This window comes from Salmo trutta, chromosome 12, assembly GCF_901001165.1.
Source record: "Salmo trutta chromosome 12, fSalTru1.1, whole genome shotgun sequence".
In the NCBI taxonomy this organism is placed as follows: Eukaryota; Metazoa; Chordata; class Actinopteri; order Salmoniformes; family Salmonidae; genus Salmo; species Salmo trutta.
This window is the reverse complement of record NC_042968.1, coordinates 49,920,346-49,936,923: the sequence shown is the minus strand read 5'-3', so window position 1 is coordinate 49,936,923 and position 16,578 is coordinate 49,920,346. Positions and strand designations below refer to the sequence as shown.

The window sequence follows — 16,578 nt, the reverse complement described above, 5'->3', positions numbered from 1 at the left end:
CCGTTGTGATATTTTTAGGCATGATTTTAGGTCTTTGATCGAAGTTACATGTTGTACCCTGTTTCCCTTCTTCAGTGAAAAGTAGTTATTTAATTTACAATTGAATGAATCCATTAAATAAATAATCCAACACATCAAATGACGTTATTGTAAGCTAGCCTACTTGTCATAGCTGTCGTAAGAATTGGACCAAGGTGCAGCGGGAACGTGTATGCACATCTTCTTTATTAAATAAAAAGAAGGGAAAAAAAACAAGTATACTAACGAACACCACTAAGAGACCTGTCAGGCGAACAGACACTAAACAGGAGACAACTACCCACAAATCCCAATACAAAAACACCCCTATACATAGAACCTTCAATCAGAGGCAACGAGGAACAGCTGCCTCCAATTGAAGGTCCATCAAAACCCTAAACATAGAACTAAAAGGACTAGACTAGAACATAGAAATAACTAACATAGAACATAAACCAACAAACCCCGGAACACATAAACCAAACACCCCTCTACCTAAATACATAGCCCGAACCACATAAAACAAACACCCCCTGCCACGTCCTGACCAAACTACAATAACAAATAACCCCTTTACTGGTCAGGACGTGACACTACTCCGCTATCGACACAGTAAATAATATTGCCTACGTGCTTTCGACAATACGTTATCAACCACATTTTCCTTGACACAGTAGACCTAAATATTTCCTAACGATATCGCAACTGAAATATAGCCTACTACTCCTCAATTGGATCAAGGACATCTTGGTAATTATTTTCATCGTCTCTAATAAGAAAACTATCTGGGGCAGATACTCGAAAATCGCTTCTGCCACTTGTAAAAAAATAAACAAATTAATGTCTATGTTGCCGCCTAGCTCTCAAATACCGTGCCAGTCTCTCTCTATGAACGGTCACTGCTATCCGGATTCCTTGGAACGTCCTTACCCTGACCCTAAACTTAACCATTTTTCACTTGATAGAGATAGGGACATCCCAAGGATTCCGAATAGCACCTATGAACTCCTCTGAAAGCCGTGGACACAACTCTTATTGGTTGTCTGATGTGGAACTGGTAACAACACAGTCTGTGATTGGCTAACAACAGTTAGATCTGTACACAGCGAGATAAGATGACATACCATGCCATGATGTGTTGAGGGAAAGACAGATTATCTATAAATTGGGCATAATCTTTTCTAGGCCATTAGCGATAACCGGAAATACACAAGCCGTAGGCTACACTATAGTTCAAGGTGGCTACAACGGAATGTCTGCTTGCACGGGAAAAATTGTAAATTTCTAACATTTATGGTTGAGATTTAATAACTATAAACTATGCACATTATGACTTTCATTAACACGCTATGCAGGCGTCAGTAACGCTTTTAACACACCGACTGTGTTTTTGCGTTTTGGTACACTAGAAATAAATTAATTTGGAACGCTGTGTTTGCCTTTCAGCATTGGGTTGCAGTTGCACTGCTTAATCGAACGTATGCATCAAATTGTATGCATAGACTTCACAGAAAGTAGCAAAATGGGAATGTTGAATTTTTGTTGCACATGTAACAGTGTAGATTCCGTCCCTCTCTTCGCCCCAACCTGGGCTCGAACTAGGGACCCTTGCACACATTAACAACTGACACCCCACGAAGCATCGTTACCCATCGCGCCACAAAAGCCGCAGCCCTTGCAACGCAAGGGGAAACCCTACTTCAAGTCTCAGAGCGATTGACGTCACTGATTGAAACCTTATTAGCGCGCACCACCGCTAACTAACTTGCCATTTCACATCGGTTACACACACATATCCAGTAAAATATACACACACATATCCAGTAATAAAACAGTTTATTTGCATAATTTCTTTACATATTTCATTAATTTATTTGCCAAGTAGTATACATAACAATTTATTGTGAGAGCCTATAATATAATTTCCCTCCAAAATGCATAGTTTTGGAGCAAAATGCAATAATAAATAGTCAAGAAAGCAGAGACTAGGCTCTTTCAACAATGATACCAATGCTGAGGAAGATGGTTTTGATCGCGCTGTTGGGCTGGGACCAGCCGTGTCACACAGAACCCAAACCGGCTGTGCGCGTTCACCATCATGCATACATTTATTTTGTCCCCCCACACCAAACGTGATCACGACACGCAGGTTAAAATATCAAAACAAACTCTGAACCAATTACATGAAATTGGGGACACGTCGAAAAGCATTAAACATTTATGGCAATTTAGCTAGCTAGCTGTCACTTGCTAGCTAATTTGTCCTATTTAGCTAGATTGCTGTTGCTAACTAATTTGCCCTGGGATATAAACATTGAGTTGTTATTTCACCTGAAATGCACAAGGTCCTCTACTCCGACAATTAATCCAAACAAAACGGTCAACAGAATCGTTTCTAATCATCTCTCCTCCTTCTAGGCTTTTTCTTCTCTGGACTTTATATTGCGATTGGCAACTTTCATAAATTAATTGCATTAATGCCACCGACCTTGTTCGTCTTTTAGTCACACACGTGGGTATAACCAATGAGGAGATGGCACGTGGGTACCTGCTTCTATAAACCAATAAGGAGACGGGAGAGGCAGGACTTGCAGCGCGATCTGCGTCACAAATAGAAATGACTTTTATTTTATCGCGTGGCAACGCAGACACTCGTTGGTGCGCTCAAGCAGTGTGTGAGCAATAATTTAATAATATAGATTTCTACATTTATTTTTGCAACGCACGCGACAGGAGAGGTGTAGTCAGCCTGTAAGGCGTTGGTATCATGTCATGTCAGGTGGTACCGTTGCTTAGGCTTATATATGTCCCTTATCACTCCCCATAGTTCCTGTTCTTGCTGACATTGTGCATAACAACACTGACGTAAAACCAATCTGTAAGACGGCAGCACGTTCACGTTACAACAGCTAGCTGGCGTACAATCACTCGTTAGACGTTAACTTACTGTTTGCCTATCTTTAACGGAAGTTTTCCCGTAAATGAACTGTTCTGACATCGCCCGGTGTTGGTAAATATAATTCCGGCAAAGCATGTATTTGTTGTCATCCTTAATGTCTGATGCTAGTCTGGAGAGGAAAACAGGGCCTTCAAGTTTGCAGCAGAGCTGTTATTTCGGTGGCTCTGTGGCCAAACCAAAGTGCAGAAAAATGTTGTCTCGTCTTTGATTTCATTCTGAAACAATATGCCTATGTTGGCTGATATGCGGTAGCTAGATGATGAATTAATTGATCATCAATTTCTAGAATGCAGTTAGCTACAGGGTTGATGTTCTATGACTTCAATCACTTTGACTTCACCCGTTTTGATTTGAACGAAATCTTTTTCATGCATGTTTACCCGGCCATGGTACTAGTTGTCAGAAAGTGACTTTTTGGACCGGAATGCCAAAACATTCATGAGTTAGAGATGCTCAAAGTTGACCCATTTTGGTAGCTACAGAATGTACGCTAGCCCAATACTGGACTAAAGGAGCCTGACTTTACTCCTTATAGTCCAAGGACCTTTCATAAAGCGAGTTGGCTGGCAGCCAAATACTCCGTCTACAGTGAATCGATTCTCAAGTGCCAATTATCGTACGGTTCTAGAAACACAAAATACACTATTTTCATATTACATCAAAATAATTACCCAAATGCAAAATATACACTTATTGTATACTGTTTTAACACAGTTGCAGCCAACAGTATATTTCGGCATCCGTCTTCTGTTTACACACAGGTGTTCGGAGACGCAGATAACACATTGGCACAGGCCAACTGTCTTCCGTCTGTTTTGTCGTAAACAACCGAGGTAATATTGGCATGTGGGAATCCTAAACATCTTTAACAATATGAACGGGCAAATTGTATGCCAGATAATGTGACATAAACCAATTGTATAGATATATATATATCACACACACACTAGATGACTAATAGGGGGCGATGTGTTGAATCCACCGTGCCTCCAGCTTGGCACTCCCTCACCGTCGTTAAACAACATTTTGGAAGCTATAGCAATGCATTTATTAATGTCGCCATCTGTTTTTTGCCAAATGTATTATATTACAGACACCTTAATACATACTTTTAAATTATATTATGTGAGCTAAAAAATTATAAAAACATCCTTACAAGTGTATTTTTTTTAGATTACTAATGTTACTTAAATACATGTAATTTTGTCCTTAACCTTTAATTGAAATACTGTTCCATTAATTTCTATGGAGGACTGCTCCTACTGGGAAGTGGCATAATGGCGGACCGGTGGCTTCAAAGCTTCTCAATGGCCAATACATAGCATCTACAATCCCAGGGTTTATATTCAGCATTGGATAAACAAAGATTTTTGGTGTCCATTACTGAGCATTACAGGAAAGACCCATACACATCGCCGCCATAGATTTTTCATCTAACCTGTTCTTGGCTATACTCGATTCGGTGAAAAAAAGTATCTTAGAAATGTCAGTTTCCAGTTGCAGGTGGTTCCACAAAAAACTAATTCAGAAAGATATTCAATACATGTTTTGTGTTAAACGACTAGTTCCTGCAAAGATGATGGGAAATGCTAGATGTGCGGCAGCTAAGATGGCGAGAACCTCCTTGCTCGGTACAAAACATGGATCTCATATCTTTCTGGTTGAGTTTTAGTTTAATATCAAACTGTTGAGTTTGATATCATTTGAAAGTGTACCAACTATTCTATGTTTTCTTGAAATATATATATATATATATTATATCTCTTTTATTGTTATTTAACCTTTGACATCAATTATCATTTTTTTTACTCACAAATGTTGTATTTTAGCCCTATTTTACATGACGGGCACAACTCAAACACCTGAGCTGATGTAAAATAGGGCTAAAATACAACATTTGTGAGTTAAACAAAATGGCAGCTGTGTCTATGCTGTGTCTGATGACGGGCACAACACAAACACCTGAGCTGATGTAAAATAGGGGTGGGTGTTATTTTAATCATTGAAATATTATTCATAGTTTGGACCTATCCCTTCAGACCACTGCAATTTAGCTGGTGCACCATTAATATTTAAATTGAATTAAAATGTCCAATTACTACCAGAAAGATAGCCGCCCATCCACCCACCATTGAGTGTAAACTTGAATGGTAATGCCTATTCAATTGTATTTATTTCAATAGGTTACCAATGGAAGATTGTCAGTTTAATTTATAACAATGGATATTTCATTGCAAGTGAACATACTCTGATGTATGGACCTCCTATCTTTGTGGTACTATTTCAAAGATGAAATTTCAATTTTATTCACATTTTAGTACATCTATCAGCCATATTTACATTTACATTTAAGTCATTTAGCAGACGCTCTTATCCAGAGCGACTTACAAATTGGTGCATTCACCTATAATATCCAGTAGAACAAACACTTTACAATAGTGCATCTAAATCCTTTAAAGGGGGGGGGGGTTAGAAGGATTACTTTATCCTATCCCAGGTATTCCTTAAAGAGGTGGGGTTTCAGGTGTCTCCGGAAGGTGGTGATTGACTCCGCTGTCCTGGCATCGTGAGGGAGATTGTTCCACCATTGGGGTGCCAGAGCGGCGAACAGTTTTGACTGGGCTGAGCGGGAACTGTGCTTCCTCAGAGGTAGGGAGGCGAGCAGGCCAGAGGTGGATGAACGCATATCCTCCCAGTATTCAAGAGTATGCTGTGTCTCAGCCAATGGCGGACCCATCACAAACACCTCAGAAGCTGTAAATAGGGTCTAAGCTACAACAAATATGAATATGAAAAAAAATCGGCGTTCACACGTTTTTAGATAATTAACATCAAAAGTTACATTTTTTTTTTTTTTAATGACAATGTCAATAAGAAAATAGTTGGACAACCCTGTTTGTAAGCTTTCAAATGATATATTTGCCAGTGATTAAAACTTTGAGAACCTCAATCTCTTGAATGTTTTAGCATTCAGGTCCAAAAAGTCCCTTTCTGACCACTTCTACCATGGGCAAACATGTATGGAAGGTTTCTTTCAAATTTAAGAGGGGTGCAGTCAGAAAGTGATTGAAATCATATGGAACCACCCAACAGTGAATTGTTGCATTGTTCCATATGATTTCAAGTTCAAAGCTTTGTTTGAGTGAGTAGAGTAGCCGGCTAGCTAAATCAAAGAGCTTCATTGTTAGCTGAATTCCCTCCAATCATGAATTCTCCATACATTTTGTAATAGCTGACTTGCAGAGTTAGTCACACACCTTGATTGAAGTGTAACAGCTTGTAGCCTTTGACTCTGTCAGCTTGCTTCCATTTCATGTTTTACCTGCCCATACAAAATGTCATAGATTAATGCCTTTTTGTTTATTATTTGATCTTTAGAAGAAGTTTAATAAACATGTGTGACCAGGGGGACATTTGTCCCCACCTGAATTCCATAGGGGAGGTAACCAAGGAGGAGCTTCTGCAGAAATCCAAGGTGAGCATGAATGGTTTCAAGAGAGACTTGCTGCGTCGAGCTTCTGGAATATGTATGGAATGGATGCAATTTGTGACAAGTCATGCATGTCTTTTAGTTTTGAGTCACATCTTCTAGATTTGCCTTTGCAAAATGTCAACATTTTTTGAAGACATTCTGGTGGTCTGACAGAATCACATAGGAGATGGTGCTGTATGATTGTTTTTCAGCCTAGATTGTTGTCTAATACTGTTTGTTTTCTGTACTATTCTGAAGGGATCCTGCCAGTCATGTGGAGTGGGAGGTCCCAACCTCTGGGCCTGTCTGCAGGTAAACAACAGGGGTTTCCTGTGGGTCTGTTCTTCCTCAAAATATTTTGAGGTAGATTCAAAGACCATGACATAATTCTCAGGATGTGTTATTATGACACTTTTATAACACTCTTTCAGATGGATTAAATATATTTTTGTTTTTACCCCATAGATGTTTATTTCTAATGTATTACTTTATTTCTCTTGGTCAGAGCGAGTGTCAATATGTTGGCTGTGGAGAAACCTTTTCAGATCACAGCACCCTACATGCACAGGTGAGTTTTCCACAGAGCTTTTTTTCCTTGGATAGTGAGAGATGCCATTTCTAGAAAGCATGCAACAACGTTTTTCAAAGCTTAGTGTGTGTGTGTGTGTTTGCTCATCCCCCAAGGCAAATAAACACAACCTGACGGTGAACCTGACCACTTTCAGGATCTGGTGCTATGTGTGTGAGAGGGAGGTGTTTCTGGAGCAGAGGCCTGCAGTCGTTCCTGCAATGTCTGCCACACACACTCCCCACCACTGTAAAGCTAAGGAACACCAGATACGCCATCGCACAAAGGTCAGCTGAATTATAGTCAACTATACTATGTTTACGTGCCATTTGGGCTCTGGTCAAAAGTAGTGCACTATATAGGGAATAGGTCGCTATTTGGGATGGGCCCTATATCAAATATGGGTAACGCCATCATATCTTTCATTAGTAAACATGAATAAACTATTCATGATTACTGTATTATGCACTATGTATAAAGCATTTATTTAATATAAAATTTTACTTAACTAAACTATTCTGTTTAATTTTGATTAGCTCACAATTTACATTTGTGAGCTGAAATGCAGCCTATGTTCTATTAATACACTGCTCAAAAAAATAAAGGGAACACTTAAACAACACAATGTAACTCCAAGTCAATCACACTTCTGTGAAATCAAACTGTCCACTTAGGAAGCAACTCTGACTGACAATACATTTCACATGCTGTTGTGCAAATGGAATAGACAACAGGTGGAAATAATAGGCAATTAGCAAGACACCCCCAATAAAGGAGTGGTTCGGCAGGTGGTGACCACAGACCACTTCTCAGTTCCTATGCTTCCTGGCTGATGTTTTGGTCACTTTTGAATGCTGGCGGTGCTTTCACTCTAGTGGTAGCATGAGACGGAGTCCACAACCCACACAAGTGGCTCAGGTAGTGCAGCTCATCCAGGATGGCACATCAATGCGAGCTGTGGCAAGAAGGTTTGCTGTGTCTGTCAGCGTAGTGTCCAGAGCATGGAGGCGCTACTAGGAGACAGGCCAGTACATCAGGAGACGTGGAGGAGGCCGTAGGAGGGCAACAACCCAGCTGCAGGACCGCTACCTCCGCCTTTGTGCAAGGAGGAGCAGGAGGAGCACTGCCAGAGCCCTGCAAAATGACCTCCAGCAGGCCACAAATGTGCATGTGTCTGCTCAAACGGTCAGAAACAGACTCCATGAGGGTGGTATGAGGGCCCGACGTCCACAGGTGGGGGTTGTGCTTACAGCCCAACACCGTGCAGGACGTTTGGCATTTGCCAGAGAACACCAAGATTGGCAAATTCGCCACTGGCGCCCTGTGCTCTTCACAGATGAAAGCAGGTTCACACTGAGCACATGTGACAGACGTGACAGAGTCTGGAGACGCCATGGAGAACGTTCTGCTGCCTGCAACATCCTCCAGCATGACCGGTTTGGCGGTGGGTCAGTCATGGTGTGGGGTGGCATTTCTTTGGGGGGGCCGCACAGCCCTCCATGTGCTCGCCAGAGGTAGCCTGACTGCCATTAGGTACCGAGATGAGATCCTCAGACCCCTTGTGAGACCATGTGCTGGTGCGGTTGGCCCTGGGTTCCTCCTAATGCAAGACAATGCTAGACCTCATGTGGCTGGAGTGTGTCAGCAGTTCCTGCAAGAGGAAGGCATTGATGCTATGGACTGGCCCGCCCGTTCCCCAGACCTGAATCCAATTGAGCACATCTGGGACATCATGTCTCGCTCCATCCACCAACGCCACGTTGCACCACAGACTGTCCAGGAGTTGGCGGATGCTTTAGTCCAGGTCTGGGAGGAGATCCCTTAGGAGACCATCCGCCACCTCATCAGGAGCATGCCCAGGCGTTGTAGGGAGGTCATACAGGCACGTGGAGGCCACACACACTACTGAGCCTCATTTTGACTTGTTTTAAGGACATTACATCAAAGTTGGATCAGCCTGTAGTGTGGTTTTCCACTTTAATTTTGAGTGTGACTCCAAATCCAGACCTCCATGGGTTGGTAAATTGGATTTCCATTGATTATTTTTGTGATTTTGTTGTCAGCACATTCAACTATGTAAAGAAAAAAGTATTTAATAAGATTATTCCATTCATCCAGATCTAGGATGTGTTATTTTAGTGTTCCCTTTATTTTTTTGAGCAGTGTGTATTGTGTAATTGGCAATCCACAGGCAGACACTGATGTCATTATTTGTTGTTTTTAACGGTTACCTACTTTCCCAGGATGTAGTTCATCAACCAGTGAGTCACCACCACCCGTTGAAGGCAGTCCCTATCGCGGTAGCCGAAGAAGAGTGGTCAGAGTCGGAGGAGGATGCGCTCAAACCCAGAGGTAACCTCAGACCCCCTTCTCTCAACGTCATGGGATCTATTCAATAACAGTAAAAACTATAGTCCAGCATATCCGCTGTTAAACTGATACCCTTAGCGTTACATCATTGTATTTTTATCTTTATGGATGACACAACCATAGCTATCAAATATGATCTGCAGCTTAAATTAACATATTATGTTACAAATGTAACATCAATCAGGCAAAGTCCAGCTGTCGAGGTTTAAAACTCTGTAGAATTGGTTCTTTCATCCTTTGACAGGCTTTGCAGTCCTTAGTGAATTATGTCAAGCTGATTTGGGCAGAGACGTGCAAAATGATCTGAGAGCCAGAGGATCAGGGTTAGGAGAAATATAATTGTTTTTGAGCCTAAGAATAGTTACCAGACCAGGTACCAGATCCATTTAAGTAACGGTAATAGACTGAAGTTCATCATTAACTGACAGGGTCTGTGTCATGCATGTTCTCCAAATGTTAGGTATAAATACAGTGGAGTGGCCTTACCATATAGTCCTAATGTTATAAATATATATGTATGATGTTATTAGGGCTTTTTTTAACCTACATCTCATCCTCTCCAAGGTTTGACAGGGATGAAGAATATTGGTAACTCCTGCTACATGAACGCAGCGCTTCAAGCCCTGTCCAACTGGTGAGGTCACTTCCTGTCTTATTTCCTCATTAGTATGGGGATTTATGGCAGATAGATTGACATGTTTCTGAGACCTGTCACTGAAATGTTTGAGTGTGAATGAGTGTGCGAGCGAGCATGTTCATGTGTACCTTCATCTCAGCAGAAGGGATTGTATTCGTTTTCATAGATTTGAACATTGACTGATCAGTTCTTTCTTACTTTCTTCTCTTCTAATCTCTCTCCTCTCCAGTCCTCCTCTCACTCAGTTCTTCCTGGACTGCAGTGGATTGGTGCGGACAGACAAAAAGCCTGCACTTTGCAAAAGCTACCAGAAACTGATCTCTGAGCTCTGGCACAAGAAACGGTACTATACACACATGACACTATATTTCTTATCTCTGTTATAGTACTTATCTCTCTGTAGAGTACCTCTTAGTGTGCACATTTTTGCAATAGCGATTCATAAGATGATATCCAAGAATGCAGCAAGATACTGTCTGACTTATGTAATAGAAGAAAAAACAGACTTTCTCTTTCCTCTCTCTCTATTCTCTCTGCTCCAGGCCCAGTTATGTAGTCCCCACCAGTCTGTCCCAGGGCATCAAGCTGGTCAACCCCATGTTCCGTGGCTACGCCCAGCAGGTAGGGGCAAGCTCCCAGCAGGTAGGGAACAAAACAATGCCCCGACCCCTCTCTCTGACCCCTGACCTAACCCACCTCTCCCTATGTCCCCTCATCCCCCCAAATCACCCCTGTTACCTCAAATCGAATTTCCCTTTGGGGACAATTAAATTGGATTGGTTGATTGATTGTTGTGTAGCTGATTGGCATCTTGAAGTGTGGTGCCAAGATGATGAAATGGTTTCCCCCCCCCCAAATGACACCCTAGTCTCTATGTAGTGCACTGCTTTTGACCAGGGCCATAGCAGTGCAGTATATAGGGAATAGGGTGCCATTTGGGATGCAGACATTATTTAACTAACCCACAGTAACCAGATGAAATCTGTTCATCAAGATTGGAATGTTGGAATGGGATTGTGTGTATTTCACTTGTTTAGTTTTGATTATGGAGAATCCATTTATCTCGATCTAAAAATGATGTTGAATTAAGCCTGTGTGTGGTTAAGCCTGTGTGTCTCAATGGCTGTCTCTGTCTGTCCCTAGGAGCTGCAGGGAACATTCATACAATACTGTCCGCACTATACACACACACACGTCTCAGTGTATAGGACTGCTCAGCACACTCTCCCTCTGTGTTTTCTACTGTAGGACACCCAGGAGTTCCTGCGCTGTCTGATGGACCAGCTCCACGAGGAGCTCAAAGAGCCACTGGCAGAGTGTGGAGGGGAGGGGGATGAGAGGAGGGATGGGGGCGACCGCTCCCCCTCCGAGGACGAGTTCCTCTCCTGCGACTCAGGCGCCAGCAGCGACCGGGGGGAGGGAGGGGGGCTGGGGGAGCCCGAGCTGCTCATTCAGGACGAGTGTGGGGTGGGGCCGAGAGTTGGAGGAGGGGGGACAGGCACGGGCGGAGGGGTAGGCACAGGGGGGCCCATCTCAGAGAAAGAGAGGCTGAAGGAGAAAAGGGTGTTGGGCTCGCCCCTCCACAGGGGCTCCCAGGAGATGGACGAGGACGCCGATGTGGATACGACAGCGGCCGAAGAGGGTGGTCTGGAGAGGGGAGCGGAGGAGGAGGAGGGGACCCCCCCTAGCCCTAGGCCACAGGGTCCGAGTCAGACACAGGGGCAGACGCAGAGCAACAGCACTCCAGGTAGGGGCCTGGTAATGGTGGAAGTAGAACATCAAAAAATATATGTAAGTGTGTGTGCGAGCAACTATGTGTGTGTTTCTGTGTGTGGAGAGACCTGTTGTAGTGATGTGAGTAATCTCTAAAAGCCCCCTCTTCCTCTCCTACCCACCTCTACCTAGAGCCCGACAATGAGGCATTGATGCAGAAGCGCCCCCAGTCTCGCCCCTGCAGCCCCGTCTGTACTGTCCAGGAACTGCACCCTAAACTCTCCCCCAACCCCACTCGCTCCAGCCCCTTCCGCTCTGCAGGGCCCGCATACTCTTTTAAGAAAGGTATGGGGGGGTTCTGGTCAATTCACATACACGTACAGACACACATTCTGTCACGCAGTCTACCGACACACACAGATACACACTGTCACGTATGCTCACTCTCTCACACACACACTCTACCCCCTCATACACAAACTATGTTTCCCATAATCCTCCACAGCCCAGCTGTTCCTGGGTGCCAAGAAACAGAAGCAGTCTCGCTACCGCAGCGTCATCTCAGACATCTTCGACGGCTCAATCCTCAGCCTGGTCCAGTGTCTGACTTGTGACAGGGTGAGCTGTGTGTCATGTGTCGTAGCACAAGGGTGCACCATTTACATAACTCAGCTCCACTTCTTCTATTGAAACCTCACAAAACTGTCACATGCATATTGAACGTTGACGTGTTGCAATTTGTAGACATTTTACCACATGTTCTTATGCCTAAACTTGATCCTACTTTTTCCATGAATATGATGGATTCTGCTTGTTTGGATTATCACTGTTCAGATCTCTCGCTCGCTCTCGCTGTCCCCTCTTCTCTTCTCCCTCCTCATCTCTCATCTCCCCCTATAGGTGTCGACCACAGTGGAGACCTTCCAGGACCTGTCCCTGCCCATCCCAGGTAAGGAGGACCTGGCCAAGCTACACTCCTCCATCCACCAGAACCTCCCAGCCAAGACCGGGGTATCTCTGGATGTCTACGGCTCCCAGGGCTGGATCACCTACATCATGGACTCCATACGCAGGTGAGGGAGCTGAGGGGTAGGGGGATGGGGCTCGAAGGTTGGGGGTGCTGGGGAAGGGGATAGACTGGGAGTGTGTGGTGTAGAACAGGTATCATGGTCTGTCATGTAGAACAAGGAATCGTGTCAGCTCTATTCAATGAATTTCTATCTGCCACATCTGGATTATATTAACTTTATTTTTCCGTGAGGGAACTTCTTGTTTGGATCGGTTAAAAAACAAGAACAACATAAACAGTTTATACAGTAGACCCACTAGGCACAAATAGTAATAGTCTGTCACCAGACACTTCCTTCCAGCCTGGGGACGAGGATACACAAATAAACAGGACAATAACCTCACACACAACCGTGAGTGCGATAGAGCAGGACTTCCCCAGCAGAGTTGGGGGACTCCGATCATGCAGACTCGCCGCCCGCATTGATAGCAGTAGTTCCTCACATCATAAATTTCACACAGCAGGATTATGGAGAATTGAGCCTCTGCCTCACTTCTTTCTCCCCCCTGCCGACTTGTAGTTGACTCTCAAAGAAGTAGCTAATTAGCGCTGTCTTTCTCTGTCCGGCTGGCTATTCACAGTTCCAACGTCATCTATGTATTAATCTTGTAACAAGTATGGAAGTATATGTAACAGCCACATTGTGCTTACTATGTAATCAGCCCCCCCCCCCCCCCCCCCCCCCCCCGCATGTCTCCCCCCTCTGCAGGTTTGTGGTGTCCTGTATCCCCAGCTGGTTTTGGGGTCCTATGGTCACACTGGAGGACTGCCTCGCCGCCTTCTTCGCTGCTGATGAGCTCAAAGGTAAACTAGTCACGATAAAGTTGTCTAATAAGATGCCTAGATTTCAGCTGTATGATCCGTTCATAATCAGAACATGAAATAAATGGTCAGTAATTTCTTCATTCATTGTTTTGCAGGGGACAACATGTACAGCTGTGAAAGGTGTAAAAAGTAAGTATTTGTGGAATTTGTAGATCATTTTATCATTAGAAGATCAATATGTCTAATTGGTAAAACAGATCACATTACAACACACATTTTAATACTTTTTCACTTACCTTCCAGATTGAGAAATGGTGTAAAATATTGCAAAGTACTTCGGCTACCTGAGGTAACGGCTTCTATTATATCATACTTTGACATCCTGCATAGAAGATAAAACTACCTTATCAAAATGATTGAAGATGCCTAAGTTGTGACATTTCCTTGATTTTTATTATGAAGAATTTTCTTTCAGGAAATCTATAGGGTCGTTCCATTTGATTTCAATCACTTTCTGACTGCACCCCTTTTGATTTGAACAACACTTTCCATACGTATTTGCCTATGGTAGAAGTGGTCAGAAAGTGACTTTTTGGACCTGAATGCCCAAACATTCAGGGGATAGAGGTGATCAAAGTTGACCCATTTTGCATACCCCAACATACCAACATACCATTTTGCATACCCCAACATACCATGTCTTCATCACATCCATGTCTTCATCACTGGAAAATATTAATGATTGAATTTGATATAATTTAAAAGCGTACAAACAGGGCTGTCAAACTATTTGATAATTTCTTGAAATAAATGTTTTTTAATCCTCAAGCTGCTGAGATATTTTACATACATCAGTTATCAACATTTTGATCCCAGAAGAAACTATTGAAAAAAAGCAACAATCAAAGCAAAATATATGCTTATTTCTTATCAAAGCTGCATTAGACATGTAGTTAATGTTGTCTAAAATAAGAAATAACCAAAACAGACTGTTATTTTAGTAAACTTACACTTCATTTGCATTTTCTGAAGAACTGAAATATTAATTTTCCCTTTATATAATGTGTAGCTTTTTTACAAATTACAAACCACATTGGTGCTAAAAAGCTAGTTTACCATAATTTGATTCTGGTATCATATGATTTGACATTTGGTAGTTTAGATTTGTTTGTTTATTATCACATATTTTTATTTGTAAAAGTAATATAAACACAACACATTTTATATTATCAGATTTTTTTAAACACAACACATTGAATTATTGAACAATTATACATTATTGAACAATTGCATTGTATTTATTTTCTTTTTAACTAGTAAACCTACACATTCTGAACAATTATAGTTTTAAGCAGTGTATTGGTAGTTAACATGCTACCTAACTGATCAACAATTATAGGTACAAGCTAATAAGAGGGTGTATATGCAATTTAACTCAAATGCTGATGTGTGCGCTAGGCATCTCTCTCCAGCTCTCTCCAGGTTGTTGTGCTGCTTGGCTGGCTAGCTGCTCACTGGTTTCCTCTAGATATTGCCACTGTTCTCGCTCACACTGCAGTGCACACTGCCACCATCAGCTGTGTATTTCTGCCAGTTCCAGAAAGTCCACTCCTTGCATACGTACTGTAAATATGATGAATCATAGATTGGCAAGGAAATCCACTTCATCTTCACTGTCCAACTGCATTGTCACGGAGCTGGAACCAGCAGAAGAGGAGGGAGTGGCCTTAAAGCTGTATGCTGCTGTGGTGCCAAACTGCTGCAGAACTTCACTTGGTAGTTTATGCTGGTAACAGGTATCACCAGCCAGCTTCAGTCCATACCGGAGTATGGACTTGAGAGTGTGCAGTGACATTCTATTTCTTAACTTTGACTTGAACACACTCATTTGGCTGAACAGCCATTCAACCTCCGCATTTGAGTGTGGCGAGCGCAGCTTTGCACAGTTCTTCAAATGGATTTGACCCGGAAGAGTCTGTGTAGTTATTCACTTCACTCCAAAACTCGACTGTATTTTCAGTTGAGTCCCACTTAAACAGATGGATGTTTCTTCATTGGGAAACAATTTGATCAATTGTTTGGGGCTGGTACCCCAGTAGCTCAGCTACTTTAATAATTTTGGTGGTGCCTTTATTGTGCTTTAGCATTTCCTTAACACCGAACAAGGCCATGTTTCGCAAGGCTTCTAGGTTGTCAGGGAGCCTTGCTTGCAGCTCCTTGCTTAAAGCAACAATGTAGTTGATGCACCGTCTCCATATGACGTTTTTGTCCTCTGGCGCAAGACTGAGTTGGTACAACGTGCTCTCGAAAAGGTACCCAAGGAATAGTGATGGACTGAGATGTCCATCAATGGCATCCTTCAGGACATACATTTTTGCCATAGTGTTGACTACTCTGCTGCAAATTGATATTAAGAGTTGTACCAGATTGTCCAAAAGCTTGACAGGATCTGTTTGCTCTCCCTCAAATGACTTCACTGCAACTTGTATGTCGGACAGGATTGATTTCAAAAATGTCAGGTAGACCTTGTTGGTCTTGTCCATGTACATGGTGTGGAGCACATCCACCATGTAGCAATGCTCACTAGCCTTGGTCAACTCAAAGCGGAGTTTCAGTTCTTCCCGCTGGCTCGATATACGAGTTACCGCAGGCTCAATCGATAGCCAACGTGTGGCACACACTTTGGTGATCTGCAGGGGTTTCTGGCCACAATTAATGGTGGCATACACTGCTTTGTATGCCTCGCACTGTTTTGGGGAAATCGAAAACCAGTTGTAGGTTTCCCTGATTAAGTACTCAACACTCCTAGGGATGGTTTATTTGGATGCTGCACTGACAGCCAATTGTACAGAATGGCACACACAGGGGAAATTTGGGCAATGCACATTTTTCCTTTAAAATCTTGTGCACCCCAGTCATCACGGACGCATTATCTGTGCCAATACACTGAAGATTCTCTTTTTTAAGGTTACACTTCTCAAGAAACTCAACTACTGCCTTTGCTATT

At 42.8% G+C, this 16,578-nt stretch overlaps 1 protein-coding gene across 6 annotated transcripts in view; it reads left to right on the top strand.

Moving 5' to 3' along the window:
• The first annotated feature begins 2,870 nt into the window (after positions 1-2,870).
• The window catches only part of LOC115203731 (ubiquitin carboxyl-terminal hydrolase 20), a 40,304-nt gene continuing 26,596 nt past the window's right edge, over positions 2,871-16,578 (top strand). For 4 of the 6 annotated variants that reach the window (XM_029768669.1, XM_029768666.1, XM_029768664.1 and 1 more), the window contains exons 1-16: positions 2,871-3,028; positions 6,356-6,452; positions 6,708-6,761; positions 6,955-7,017; positions 7,134-7,304; positions 9,261-9,369; positions 9,952-10,021; positions 10,254-10,367; positions 10,567-10,666; positions 11,273-11,771; positions 11,930-12,082; positions 12,243-12,355; positions 12,638-12,810; positions 13,516-13,610; positions 13,727-13,760; positions 13,875-13,920. In XM_029768669.1, the coding sequence (XP_029624529.1) occupies positions 6,372-6,452; positions 6,708-6,761; positions 6,955-7,017; positions 7,134-7,304; positions 9,261-9,369; positions 9,952-10,021; positions 10,254-10,367; positions 10,567-10,666; positions 11,273-11,771; positions 11,930-12,082; positions 12,243-12,355; positions 12,638-12,810; positions 13,516-13,610; positions 13,727-13,760; positions 13,875-13,920 (1,875 nt within the window). In that variant the 5' untranslated portion in view covers positions 2,871-3,028; positions 6,356-6,371. Of the gene's footprint in view, positions 3,029-6,355; positions 6,453-6,707; positions 6,762-6,954; positions 7,018-7,133; positions 7,305-9,260; positions 9,370-9,951; positions 10,022-10,253; positions 10,368-10,566; positions 10,667-11,272; positions 11,772-11,929; positions 12,083-12,242; positions 12,356-12,637; positions 12,811-13,515; positions 13,611-13,726; positions 13,761-13,874; positions 13,921-16,578 lie in introns of those variants that run through there. The other 2 variants (XM_029768665.1, XM_029768667.1) reach the window with 2 other exon arrangements.